General features: G+C 34.0%; 2 protein-coding genes across 3 annotated transcripts; one reads left to right on the top strand and one right to left on the bottom strand.

Annotated features, from left to right (window-relative positions):
• The first annotated feature begins 288 nt into the window (after window positions 1–288).
• LOC122578779 (protein NRT1/ PTR FAMILY 6.3-like) lies at window positions 289–2,774 on the top strand. 2 transcript variants are annotated; one of them, XM_043750814.1, is made up of 5 exons: window positions 289–614; window positions 711–928; window positions 1,041–1,615; window positions 1,723–2,448; window positions 2,533–2,774. In XM_043750814.1, exons 1-5 carry the CDS (start codon window positions 488–490, stop codon window positions 2,588–2,590), a joined length of 1,704 nt encoding a protein of 567 aa, XP_043606749.1. In that variant the 5' UTR covers window positions 289–487; the 3' UTR covers window positions 2,591–2,774. The 2 variants fall into 2 exon arrangements, with proteins under 2 accessions (XP_043606749.1, XP_043606748.1); XM_043750813.1 differs by having other exon boundaries at window positions 1,723–2,774.
• A 6,403-nt stretch (window positions 2,775–9,177) lies between these two features.
• Window positions 9,178–9,798, bottom strand: LOC122611046. Its single transcript, XM_043783999.1, has one exon. It carries the CDS (start codon window positions 9,796–9,798, stop codon window positions 9,178–9,180), a length of 621 nt encoding a protein of 206 aa, XP_043639934.1.
• Between the last annotated feature and the right edge of the window lie 5,646 nt (window positions 9,799–15,444).

Here is a 15,444-nt window from a genome sequence, read left to right as displayed (position 1 = left end):
AAAAGAAAATGGTTTTCGAAATAAAATATATATATATATATATATATATTATATGAAAAAAAAATTGCTTATTAATTAACAATTAAATTAATATAGCACACATAAATATATGTTAGCAAAGAAAAATTTTGATATAGTTATTAGTAAGAAAAAGTTTAAAAAAGATAGCAAGTAAATAAATACGAGTAATACCTATTCAAAAGTATACAAGGGAAGTTGAGATGCATGTAGTTTACCCCTATTTAAGATAGGAGTATGATTTCATGTTATTTAAGATAAAGAAGAACATACTGGCTTAACATGAGTGAGGATTGAATTTTAAACATCCGTAGAAAATATTAACCGGCCACTTCATCGAATCATGTTGGTTTAAATCTTTGATATAGTTGTTACGGCTATAAAAGAATAAGGTCGGTCGTGCGTAGCTACTAATAAATCGTACGTACGTAAGTTCACTCTCCAAAAACTATTTGAAAAATCCAATTAAATGGTTCTTGGGCATGAAGCTGAAGAAGCACAGGTGGGGAAAACGCTCCCTGATGCTTGGGACTACAAGGGAAAGCCGGCAGTCCGTTCAACCACCGGCGGCTGGGGTAGCGCCGCCATGATTCTAGGTACGCGCCACCACTTTTACTAATTATTATCATAGATACTATACGGGTAATAATAATGATATTAATATATATAAGTAATTAGTATTCAATTCACAGGGGTGGAGGCATGTGAGAGGCTAACGACGTTGGGAATAGCCGTAAACTTGGTGACATACTTGACTGGTACTATGCATCTAGGAAACGCAAACGCCGCTAATGACGTCACTAACTTCATGGGCACCTCTTTCATGTTATGCCTCCTTGGCGGTTTCGTGGCCGACACCTTTCTTGGCCGTTATCTTACCATTGCCATCTTTACCGCCATTCAAGCTACGGTAATATTATTTATTATTAAAACATCTCGATCCATCCATGGAATATTGATCAGTTCATTAATTATATGAAACGATGGAATTAATGTCGTATATATGATTTAATTAACTACAGGGTGTGACGATATTAACGATATCAACCGCCATACCGAGCCTCCAACCACCAAAATGCAGCAAGCCGGGTTCATCAGATTGCGTTCCTGCAAACCATCTCCAACTAGCCATTCTTTACATGGCACTTTACCTAACCGCCTTGGGAACCGGGGGCCTGAAGTCCAGTGTGTCGGGTTTCGGTTCCGATCAGTTTGATGAATCAAACAAACAAGAAAAGGCCCAGATGACCACTTTTTTCAACTGGTTCTTCTTCTTCATAAGTATCGGGTCATTAGCAGCTGTGACGCTTCTGGTTTACATACAGGACAATCTAGGGCGTCGATGGGGGTACGGGATCGTGGCGTGTTGTATCGGGTTGGGGTTGTTGATCTTCTTGTCGGGTACCCCGAGATACAGGTTCAAGAAACTGGTAGGTAGTCCCTTGACACAGATAGCATCCGTTTTTGTGGCGGCCTGGAGGAAAAGGCATTTGGAGCTTCCTTCCGATCCTTGTTTGTTATTCGATACTAGTATTGGAGCAACAACTTCTTCCTCCTCTCATTTGAAGCAGAAATTGCCTCACAGCAAACAATTTCGGTACCCCTCCCCTATATATAGCTAGCTAGCTACGAGTATTAATTAATTTAATTAGTACGTACAGTATTCATTAAAAGTGCGTGTGCGTGTATCTATTATTTTTGCAGTTTCCTTGACAAGGCTGCAATCAACAACACTGAAAAATCTGGGGAAATCTTGAAGGTTAACAAATGGTATCTTTCGACTTCAACTGATGTGGAAGAAGTCAAAATGGTGATCACCATGTTACCAATTTGGGCTACCAACATCATGTTTTGGACAATCTATGCACAAATGACCACTTTTTCAGTCTCACAAGCCACCACCATGGACCGACACATAGGGAAATCCTTTTTCATCCCTCCTGCTTCCCTCACCGTCTTCTTTGTTGGCAGCATCCTCTTGACTGTCCCTGTCTATGACCGTGTCATAGTCCCAGTCGCCAAACGGTTCCTTAGGCACCCACAAGGGCTAAGCCCTCTTCAACGGATCGGTGTGGGACTAGTCATGTCCACATTTGCTATGGTTGCAGCCGCTCTTATTGAGATCAAGCGGCTTCACATGGCCCAGTCTCATGGTTTGGTTGATGACCCGTCCAAAGTGATTCCACTTAGTGTGTTTTGGTTGGTTCCCCAGTTTTTCTTTGTTGGGTCGGGTGAAGCCTTTACATACATTGGTCAACTTGATTTCTTCTTAAGGGAGTGCCCCGCAGGGATGAAGACTATGAGCACGGGCTTGTTTTTAAGTACCTTGTCGTTGGGTTTCTTTTTTAGCTCATTGTTGGTGACAATAGTGCACAAGGTGACTGGAGACAAGGAGCCATGGCTAGCTGACAATTTGAACAAGGGGAAGCTGTATAATTTCTACTGGTTGCTTACAGTTCTTAGTGTTTTGAACATGGGGTTGTATCTGATAGCCGCAAGATGGTATGTTTACAGGGAGCATAGGCTTGCCAGAGAGCTGCAGGGTATTGATGATCAGTTGGAAGAAGAGTAAGTCGATCTGTCACTAATTTCTCCGGCCTTAAGTAACTATATCTAAAACTACTTCGTGTAATCTGTTAACTGTTGTGAGAAAGTTATTATATATGATGGCGAAAATGAAGTAGAATTAATTAATGGATCGAATATAAATTAGTTCATTTCTCTACGTGTAAATTAAATGATGTATTTCACTCGTTTGTTATTCGTTTTTCTACCTCTAATTTGGTTTATGTCGTTCACCACTTCACCTTGTTAGTCGACCATGTCATTGCGCAGAGAGGTTAATTAAATTTATGGTATCATAAACATCACGAGACTCGAAATTTTGAATTTTATTCATAGCAGGACTAACGACCTGTTAGCCCGTCCTTATAAGGAACCCATGTCTAACCCACGTCTAACACTATTCATCAGTTTCTCTCTCCTCTAGACACACCAAGACACACCCCTACTTATAACTCCCACTTCTAACACTATTCATCCATTATTATATTATTTCATTTTCTTTTTTCACAAAACTAAACAAAACCATTTTATTAAAATTAAAACACATTTTATTATTAAAAAGCACATTACAATAATTAAAAAAAAAAACATAAAACAGATTACATTTTAAAAAAAAAACATAAAACGACAGTACTGGAAAACAATACGATTACTCTTCGTCGTCTTTGATTGACATTTTTCCGATTTCCCGGTGAACCGTTTCATTGGCTCACCACTTGTCGTGTTCTGGACATTTCAATAACGTCATCCCAAAAGGAGACGCCGGGATTATTCATTTCAATCCTCCCCGTAACAGGGTCAGGTCTCCTCGTCACCCAACATCTCGACAAACAAAGATCTTCTTCTTGAGTCCACAGAGTTCTACACATTCTGAATGGTTTATGAAAAATGGGATATGAAATGGTTTATTGAAGTTGAAAATGAGTAGAAAGAAATAAGTTGTGATATGAAATGGTATAAGGGTTTAAAAGAAAATAAAAATAAAAAAAAAACCCTTTTTTTCAAACTAGCCGTTTGATTTCAAATATATAGATTAAAAAATTGTTTTTTTTTAGTTGGGCCCGCCAAAGCTTCCTCCCCCGCGTCTGAAATCGAACGCACCTCTACCGGACGCGGCTAGACGTCGCCGGTGCTACTAGCGTTTAGCACTTTCGCCGCGTCGGACGCCCGCCAGACGCACGGTGGAAGTCCTATAAGGACCGGCCTTAGTTTTTCTACTCTATTCATTAGATTAAATGATGTCTTCATACAGACCATTCATTTCAATACTTTATGACGATCATTCAAAAGGCAATATCAATAAAAATGGGGGTGATTTTATCTCTCCATTCACGGAAATATGAACAATAAGACAATGTTACCCTTATTAATTAACCCTGTCTTTTAGTTACTTAATTAGATTTTACGATATTATCAATATTAGATATTTATACATTTAAGTTATAAAAGCTTTTTAGTTTTGAACATATACGGTTCCAAGTGTTATATTTTGCAAGTTGTAGTATAATAATCACAGGTTCGTCACTGTTATTATTAGCTGAGACATATTGATGGAATTACATGCCGTAGCCATTCCACAATTCACATGTTACAATATTTCGTTTATTATAGAATTTTCTTAAACCAATTGTACTCATAATGTGATATCTATACCATATTATAAAGCAAATTCACTTTTCAACTTTCAACATTCAATTTCAACAATGTATACATGATAATGCATGATGTATCATACATCAATGCCTACAACTTTCTCTCTCCTCTATAAATCATTTTATTCCTCTAATTTTTTTAAAATCTTTTATCTCAAAAACCACACATCGATAAATTATAAAAAAAAATATACGGGTGTTCTTAAAATTTCATGCTCTTTCATTAGATATGTTATTCGATATACTTTCGACGAATTTTTAAATCATGGGCGGAGCCCGTACGGCTAATGCATTAACACTCTATGACATATCACCTCCTATAACCTATCACTTTCCCCATCTCACCGTCGTAACGCGCGGGTACTTGCTCTTGTTATTATAAAAGACTATTAAGAATTAAAATATAAACATATTTGTGATTTTGTACTTGACATTCAAATATATGTCTTTAATCATGATGCGAGCTCATAACACGAAAAAGTTTATTTTCAATTACATGTCCTATGATAATTAGATAACAATTAGTATTATTGTTTTCCTATTCTTTGATAACAATTAGGACTTTTGATTTGATTGACAATTGTAACTTTAAACATTAATACGAAAAACTAATATATAAAAAGGAAAAAATTATTGATGACTAAAAATAAATATAAATTAAGTATTACGGGCTAAAAAGTGTAAATTATTGATGGATTTCAAAAAAGTGTAAATTAGTGAGATTTATCCACAAGTATTAATATAATAATATATTTGGATAATAATTATTAAGATTTTTAATTTATAATTAAATTAAATGATGACATAAGCGAAACTTAATTTGATAAAATTAAACGATTTAATTGGTTAACAAGTTATTAGTTCAACTGTCTTATATTAAGATTGGCTGCCGGAAAAAGAATGGTTAAAAAAACAAACGATGCTTAATTTCAAACAAAAAAAAGAAAAACAGAGATCACCATCAAATAATCCAGTAACCATCATCAAATAATAATCCACCATTCCACTATTTTAATTTGTTTTCAATAACATGATAAATCCTTACTCTCTCCTTCCTAATTTTATTAAATGAAGCCAAATAAAAAATAAATAAATAAATGATATCATCGTCATCTTTGAAACCAAACATCAACAATTTGTAAGGGTGATTGTTGCCTCTCTCCATGGGTGTGAATTTGGGTCTATAGATGTTATTCAGTGGGCTTTTGGCTGAACAAAGCCATTATAAAGATGATTCCAAATAATGAAGTTGAAGGGGAGGAACCAAAAAGGGTTTGTAATTAAAAATGGTTGCCACCTCTATCCATGCCAATAATTTCCATAAAAAAATCTCCATTTATGTACACATATATGTTCTTGATATGTATCTATGTATATAGAGACAGGGAGAGACACAGTGATGATGTGATAATATGAGAATGAATAGTAATTAGATAAATAGATATAAATAGATTTAATTTTAGACAAATTTTTAAATGATATAACTTTCATCAAGTGTTATATAATATAAACAAAAATATTTACGGTCAAAGTTGAAGAAAAAGACTTTAAAAGTTAATATTGGACAACTAAAATGGAACAGATGGAGTATGTTATTATTGTCAAAAATAATGGAAGGAAATAAAGTCCATGTAATAGCTGACAACCTTGTGTGCGGATGTTTATGAGAGGGTAGCCAATGGTTCGTCCATTGCCTCGTTTGACATACAGGGACAAGTCTACACCGTTGGGTGGGACTCGTTCCCCGCTCGTCCGCCTCACTCGTCCGGGTGGCTCGTTCCTGCATGGACGAGAGCTTTGTTTGATTTTTTTTTAATGCAACGGATAGTTGTAAGTTTCTAATATTGGCAAAACAGGTCCCTTAAGTGCCACCTTTGTTACCTTTGTATCAATTTGATTCCTAGAAGTATCACCTTTAGTTCCTATAACGGCTACTTTTTTTGTAAAAATCAAACACATTTTATTATCAGAACACATTTTATATCAAACGACATTACATGATTAAAAGACATAACTAAAGAACAAATTACATGATTAAAACACGAAATACATAATAACGTTTCGGTTACTCGTCATCATCTTTGACTGACATCTTCCCAAAGCCACAATTAGCATATTCGTTCAGCCACCACTTGTCGTGTTGGGGGCATTTGACTTCCCACGTTGATTTGTCTTCTCCGTAGTTGTCGTGGTACGATTCGGCCCAAGGGCATTGGTCACTCAACGTGTGACCGGCCTAAAAAACATCATCGACCACCCTCATGACCTTCTTGCTCTCATCCTGCAGAAACAATGAATATGTCTCTTCGTGTTTGGAGACCTTGCGGCCCGGTGCTTGTAATGCCTCAACCTGCTGCTCGCATTGTCGCCTTTTCTCTCGTAGGTAACCGATGACCCCAGAGATCTCAGTTTGAAGGAGGGTGTCCTCTTTGATATCAGCCATGATTCTTGTTTTCATCTCATTTTCGGTCAGACGAGGTCGGTGAACATTCTTTTTAGATGATGAGGACGCCATTTACTTAGAAAGAGTGAGTGGGTTTGTAGAAGAATGAAACTGAATTGTGCTATGGCTTGGTATTTATAGAATCACAATCTAACTACCCGTCCAGGGACTAGAAGTGTAAATGGGTTTGAAATTTTGGCCGTTTAAGGGACTAGAAGCGTAAATATTTTGAATTCGAACGTTGGAGGGACTGGAAGTGTAAATTATTTTGCTTTTTGAACGTTGGGGGAGCGTCATTTAGTTTACCTATAAGTACTGGCCTCTTTGATCAAACAATTATGATAAAATCACGAATATCTAAATGGCTTCTTCATCAAGACCCCCTAACCGAAAACCACCAATGACTGTCGATCAAGTGGCTAACAGTATCATGGCTGATATACTCGACCACAAAATGTTCAAAGAGGAGCTTGTTGCAATTGGTGAAAAAGTAAATGCGAAGAAGCAATGGTGTCAAGAACAAATTGATTATTTACAAACCGGGTATTGTACCGATCTTGAGAGTCAGTACTTTACGTATTTGCAGGGGAAGATCGAGAAGATACAAGTTGCTGTGCAACAACTAGCTTCTGCAGTCATCACCTTGAACCATTTTATCATAAGAGCCAAAGCAGTTTATGCGATGAAGAAATAAATTGTGTAATGTTTTTATGCGTGTTTTTGCTTTTTTTTTATAAATAAATTGTGCAATGTTTCAAGTACTGTAATGTTTATTTAAAAATAAATTGTGTAATGTTTTTATGTGTGAATAAAGTGTTTTTTATTTGGGTATGTTTTAGTTTGTTATAATTTTAAAGGGTTAAAATTGTAAAGTTTGGATAAATAGGTAAAATTAAATAATTGGTGGGTCCAAGACTAGTCCTTGAATGATGAGTTCATTGGGTGCATTTTGGGAGGATTAGTCTTTGGAGTGTTTTTGCTGATGTGGCGCTGACAGAGACTAATCTTTGGTGGATGAGATATACTGTGAATGAAGAGATATACTCAATGTAAAAGTCAGCCCCAAGCCCCCAATAAAAAGGAGGTGCAAAATGAAATGGAATGGATATAAAGTAAAAACTTAACCAAATGAGAAGTTAAGAGTCATATTGTTTGGTTTGTCAATCCAGTTTGTATTGTTATATATTTTTTTTTTTTCAGCACTATCATTGAAAAAAGAGAAAAAAGAGAGGAAATTCACAAAACAAACACATTTGTTTGAGATTGATATTGATTTTTTTACTTATTTGCTTTCTTTGTCTAGTTATCACCTGCATTTTTAGTTTCGTAGTTATAATTACTTTTAAAATCCATATTATAAATTAACAAAGTACATTACATTGTCATTTCAATTCAACGTCTTCTTGTAAGCACTTATACCTGTTAAATGCAAGCATGCATGGTTGGAAATTATTTAATTTTTTAGAGGTTGCTTTTTTTTAAAATAAAATGTAAAATTTTAAATTAACAAAATTATATGGTTGCCTAGTATTCCCTAGCTAACTTTATTAAATGGACACGAAAAATGACCCATGTTGGTTCATACAAATTATAAGGTGAGTGTCTTCTTTTTATGATCAAACAAACCTCAATAAAATATATACACACTTAATGATTACATTTCTAGCAATATGGTTATTTACAAGTTAAAAAAGTTAAGTTTCACTAATCATAGTTAACCTCGACATTTGATTTCAAGTTCCCTATTCTCATAATGGCCAAATGCATAGCAAATTATAATCAATAAGTGACCTCCATTTTCAAAGGAGAATTCACCCACGATACCATTTTTAACATTTCACTAATAAAACTTTGACTCTATAAGTCAAAATTTATAAATTCCAAAATAATCAATCCAACCTATGAAGCACGGGGATGCCTTTTAGGCGCTTGTACCTGTTTCGAGGAGTTCACTACGACGGAAGCACCTTGGGGAAGGCTAGAAACGCTTTACACATTTCTAGATATTTGAAAACGCTCTACACTTTACTAGAAACGCTTCACTAGAGACTTCATTGGATACATAAATATCACTAGATATTTGAAATTGAGATTATATTGTTGCATAACCAGCAAAATTTTATGGGTCACCCAAAACCCGAACAACCAAAACCCAAATAACCCAAATCTTATTTGATATGGGTTACGGGTTAATTTATAAATCTTCAAAACCCAAATAACCTGAAACTCAATTAATCCGACCCATTAACACCCCTAATGTTTTCAATGACAATTAAGGTTCAAATGACAAATCTCGTTGGATTTCTAAGTATCGAAAATCTTCATATAAAAATTTCAATATTCTGATCTGACGTGCTATATATTAATGTAGAAAATACTAACATGGGCAAGTCTCATATAAAAAATTACAGAAAATCAAAAGGCTACATTATATTACTAATTAATTATATGTAGAAGAAATAAAAAAAAATACTTAATTAGTATGAGTATAACCCCATCTCAAAGGAACATAAAATTAAAGAAAGCAGTGAATATAAGCAACGTGAACAGGGGAGTACAGATCCAACAACAGCCCACCAATGCGGCGCCACCAGATGGCACCATGTTGATGCCGGTCTTGGTGATCTTTTCTCCAGTGATCTCGTCCAATTCCACATTAATGCCTACTACCATGGTTCGCTTCCATTGCGCGATTGACTTGAACTTGACCCGGCCCACCAAATCCACCCGTATGATCACCACCTTATTAGCCGCCGCCTTCACCACCTGCAGCTTGTCGCGAACATGAGTCTCCTTGTGATGATCCTGGTGAAACCCACGTAAGGTGTAGACACCTAACGGAACGACCCAGCTAGTTGTTTTGTTTGGAAAATAATACATGGAAGAAAATGTGAGATTCATTGCACGATAGTAAATTCCCACAGGATTCTTGTTGTCAAGCTTAAGATCAAAGTAGATGATGGAGGCTGTTTTGTTAAGGTTTAACTCTTCGACGGTGATGGTGGGGATTTTACGATGTAGGCTTTGTATGAACACTATAAGAAACAACGAAAATCCGGTTATATAAATTGTAATCTTAACACTTTCAACACATAACCGACGACCACCGTGGTGGGACATTTTGTTACTACGTACGTTATCTCGATCGATCGATCGATCGATCAGGAAAAAGGATCGAATAGAACAAGGGATCTCTAGCTAGCTAGCACGCACGTATAGTACGTACTTCATTCATTCATTCATGTTAGGAATTGACTTTTATATAGTATTATTACTCGTATATATATATATTTAAAGTAGTATAGTATATATGATCATCATGATATGATATGATGTGGGCGGGAGCTTTTAGAAATATGGAAAGCAAAGTGACCATGTGCAAGAAAATTAAATAATCTACTCGAAAGTTTATTTGGGAAAACTACCTTTTATTTTTTTTAGGAATTTTCTAAACATTGATCTCAAAATAGTGGTTTAGAATTCTATTTATGGATACTATTCCTATTTAATAATCAATATCCAAGATGATAATTACATGTTATTATATTTGTAAAGCACTTTAATATTGATTTTAGCATTAATTTACCCATCATATTATTGAAATGCCCCTAATCTCTAAGATGGTCAACCGATCAAGTCAGTGTCCATAACTATTTTTTTTCCATTGATCCTTTATAGCTATTATACATGTGTTCATCTTTACCGAAATCACATAAATATTTTTTATATTGTATTTCGAATAAACATGTACTAAAAGAAAAACGTAATATTCATATATCACAGTAGAACATTCATTTTTATAGCTAATATTGACATGAAATATAATGACTCATAAAAATTATCTATACTTCTATATTACCATATAAAAATTATACACCCATATTAAAAAGTTAAAAAAGAAAAGAGACAAAATGACCATATTACTCTAATTAGTCAATTGATTTATCTCATTAGTATTTTAACTTCTAATATATATACACCACCCTTTTAAATCATTATCTTTACCGCTACTGCCATCATCCGTCGCATTTACCACTGCTGCATTGTACGGATACCGTGTTAGTTTATGTAATGTTTACTTGGTATCACAAAATATAGTTTTAATTGGAGTTGATGTTTTGAGTCTTTTTACCAAAAGGTAATTGCTTACATTGTATTTACATGTTAGTTTTGCAACTTTAACATATTACGTCTTTAAATTTGAGCTCACTATCTGTACTTTTTATTACGAATGCCCCCAACACTTCTAATTGATGCTTGAAATTAATGACATTTTCATTGATAAATGTACGATAAAATTAATATTTAAAGAGAAAATTTCATTACATCATCATGTGGTTTGCTGTATTATCATTTTTTTCCTTGTCGTTTTTTTTATTATTAGATCACCCTATGGTGACTTTTTGCTTCATTAGACACTCCTCTTTCTAACGATCGCTTGTTGTCTTCCATTAAACCACTCATGTTCAATGCACACGAGGGTAATTTCATCTTGTTACCATCATCTTCATCTTCATCAACAACACCACCAGGTAATTCATCCATTCATTCCATATCTATATATATTTATATTCCTAATTCATCCATTAAAAAAAATCCCTTTTTCCTTTCATCAACTATTGAATCATCATAACAATCTCAAATTCTCAACTCATAATCAATACACATAAAGAACAAACAAAAAGTAGCAGCCATGTAAATGAAGAAATCAATAAATAATACCATCGATCTATATCTACTTTACACTTTTGATTTTAATATCAAAAAGACATCAAAAAAGCAGCCTTCCTCTGCACACACAAATTCAGACACACATATTATATATATATATATATATATATATAGATAGATATGAATGACTCGGAAGGAAAAGGATCTGACTAGTGGAAGTAGTAATCCCAAAAAGGAAATCAGACACCATTGCCGGTAACCGTGTCTTCCGGACGATTCTTTGTAACCGGACACCACCGCCGAAGTTCCAGATTTTCTGGATTTACATCCGGTTTCATCTCTTACACCACCAAATCTTATGAATGTCTTTCATCTCTTTTTTATAATTGATTTCTCATCTAGATCTGGAATTTATTATTAATCTTGATAATTATGGAAATCAAAAATAGATACTGGTCTTCATGGAATAATGTTACTGTCGCCGTTCCAAGTTTTTGTTGAAATTAACGAAAGTAATCGGGAAAAAAAAATCAAGTTTAAATCTTGCTATTATCTATGAAAGCCAACAATCAAAACTTCAACAGCAAGATCGAACCCAACAACGGTGTGTGAGTGGTAATTTGGTGGTTCGCTGGTGAAGGGAGATAAAGGGTTAGAGGTCGGATCTTGGTGGCGATTATGACAACCGTGAATTTATTGGTGTGGGAATATCAATTTTTCATCTTGTGGATCTCCAAGTTGAAGACCCGTCTCACCACTCGATCGCCTAGCTTCAATTTATGAGTTACTGGGATTTGGAATATATGATTTACGAATGGTGATGATTATGTTAGTTTTATTATTTGTATATATCTGAGATATTTGGGAATAGTATTTATGTATATATGCATATGATTTTTTTTGTTATAGAAAGATTGCTGAAGATATTCATTATTAATTTATTATACAACAACAACAATAACAACTGTACCCAATCTCTGAGCGGGTATAGGGGTGAGATATATACAGTCTTACCTCTATCCAGAGGTAGAGAGACTGTTTCCATAAGGACCTTCGGCCAAGAATATGTAAAATCCGTACAAGGGTAAAGTGTTTATACCTGTCTGTCGAGAAAATGCTATACCTGTTAGTTGTGTCCGCTGGATATGGCTACCTGACGAGTAGGGAAGAGTAGCAAACGTACGGCCTAAAAAAACCTTAGCATAGTATATAAGATCTAACAACTATAATATGCAAATAACAACATAAAATGTAAGAACATAATAAAGATTGATGAAGATATGCATATTAATTTATTATACCTGGTGGTGGTGTTGATGATTTGAATATGAAGATGAAGATGATGGTAAAAACATTAAATTACCCTCATGTGCATTGCACATGAGCGGTTTAACGGAGGACAACAAACGGTCGTTAGAGAGAGGGGTGTCTAATGAAGCAAAAAGTCACCATAGGGTGATCTAATAATAAAAAAAATGACAGAGAAAAAAATGATAATACAGCAAACCACATGATGATATAATGAAATTTTTTCATATTTAAATTAAATATGTGGCATGTCAATTGGTGAATTAATTGGGAATAAATGCTAAAGTTAATGTTAAAATTGGTGATGAGAAATAATATCGGGATAAGTGCTCCAAAATGTAACTAAGTATGACCAAATGTCTATTATAGGAACCAACTATCAGTTTTGGATATTGTATAGAAGTAACTTGGTAAAATAGTCTAAAACATTAAAAAGTGACTTGTTCCATCATTAACCGGTAAATACTCTATTTTCGTTTAATTATTTCCGACATCGAATATGTACCCAATCTTCTCCCAATTCCGATCAGAGTTTCCATATATCCTAACTCCTACAGTTTGAGATTTTAAAATTTAGAAAATAAAAAATAAAAAACAAAAAATAAAGTAAATAAAATTACATAAATATATTAGATAAAATATAATTAAAAGTGTTATTTATTAATAATAAAGGGATACGTATCCTAGAATCTAACAAACTTTGGACGAATGTCTATAGTATAAAATAACTAAAGTTGTGTTTGTAATCATCTTTAAATTATGTCTATTATATGTAAAAAGGCATACGTGACAACAATATATAGCTGTCACTCGGTAGTTCTTGATTAGTCGGATATATTTTCTTACATACAATATACAATAGACATAATTTAGTGATTACATACCATCAACACAACTTTAGTTATTTCACACTTTAGACATTCGTCCAAAGTTTATTACATTTCAAAATACTTACCCCCTAATAAATATAAAACTTCATGGACCAAGTATGTAAATGGATGTGATAGTCCTAAAAAACAAATAGGGAGTCAAAACATGTTGTGATCTTCTCTATCCTTTATCTATAACTATGTCTAATAACTTCTCCTTTTTTACCGCTACCACATTTGATACCACTACGGTAAAACTCTCCCCCCTCTCTCTATTTATTTCTTTTCTTTTTTCTTTATTCTTCTACTTCGTGGCAAGATTCATACAAGTTCTGGGTTAACTTTTTAGTCGTTGATCACCCTTGACCGAGTTTTGGTTCGATTCGGTTGACTCTGACCTGTTAGACCACTGTTCGGTTGTTCCCCTAGCCGAATCCGAGAAATCGGTTGAATCGGTGAGTTTTACAACCTTGGCTATACATAAAATGTATAATAATGTATAACATGTATTTCTATTTTTAATAAAGGGTTTTTTATTTTCATTTTTCATAAATCCGAATTTTTTGACTGGATTTCATTGAATATCAATCAAATACGTTGACAGTTTTAAAACTTTTAAATTCCAATTCCTTCAAATTTCAGTTCTATTGATCGATTACAATTCCTTAAAAATATTAGAGAAGATTATATCTGTCATTAGTAAGTCACAAAATATCATATTTGCCAAGTTAAAATTTGAAATATCATATATAACATTTCTAATTTACCAATACATCAAGTATGTCATTATTAAGCAATAAAAATATTATATATGCCATTTCTAATCTATCAATATATCAGTTAAGACACTATTAAGTAACAAAGTATCATATATCAATGTGATGCTTCTATTTTTATATAGTAATTTCTCAGCGACATTTTGATAAAAAAAAAACCCATGAATTAAAAAAGAGGGAATAAATTCGGGGATTTAAAATTTAACGCTAACTTTTAAAATATTATGATATTTAGATTTGACTTAATTAGTTAACTTGAATAAATTTGATATATTTCAGTGACATGTTAGATCTATTTCAAAAATAATAATGACAAATATTATACTGGAAAGTGAATATGGGGTTGTCCCCCATCTAAGCTTGGGTTGATGGTTGTATGATCATAGACAATCATCAGAATGAAACTAATATATTTAGATATATATACGATAATAATATGAAAAACTTATTAAGCATGAATCTACGACAAACATCACAATCCAACAAATCTAAAAAAATAAAATTGAATAAATAAAAGTCTACATGATCACATCAATCCAAACAAGTATTTAGCCTATTAGCCAAACATTATCAAAGGAATAACAAAGCCTGAGAATATAAAATACATTGTATACCAACTAGAAAGTAAATAAGAATGATAGATCTACGTTGATGATGAAGATCAAGAGGTGTTAGAAGCTCCAAATCCTCTTTGGAATCTGCAAAAATCGCCCAGGGTTGATAAGACACGTTTGGTGGCTGAAAATCTACTCTCCTTAGGGTTTGAGGGCTTATTGTTCTAATTATAAGATAATAAGTCGGTTTTGGACCTGGGCCGTCCAACGACGCTAGGAATGGGCACCCAGCGGCGCTAGGCCCTTCACTGATGGTGCCAGCGGCGCTGGCTGCTCCTCTTCGTTTGACTCTCGTTTTGCCTCCTTGTATCTTCATTTGTCTTCGTGTTGAGTTGATAGATGTCATTTATCCTAGTTCGCATCTTCTGTGAACCAAAATTTATATAGAATCCATTAATTATCGATAGTTCAAGGTATAACTCATTTAAACATTAAAATGTGGCATAACGATGGAGAAAATCATTACAAAATGAACGCTCATCACATATATTACTTTTTTGTTAAAAGTTTTCCAAAAAAGTATGCCCA

This window comes from Erigeron canadensis, chromosome 8, assembly GCF_010389155.1.
Source record: "Erigeron canadensis isolate Cc75 chromosome 8, C_canadensis_v1, whole genome shotgun sequence".
In the NCBI taxonomy this organism is placed as follows: domain Eukaryota; kingdom Viridiplantae; phylum Streptophyta; class Magnoliopsida; order Asterales; family Asteraceae; genus Erigeron; species Erigeron canadensis.
Note: the sequence above shows the minus strand (reverse complement) of the source record. Positions and strands in the feature narration are given on the sequence as shown.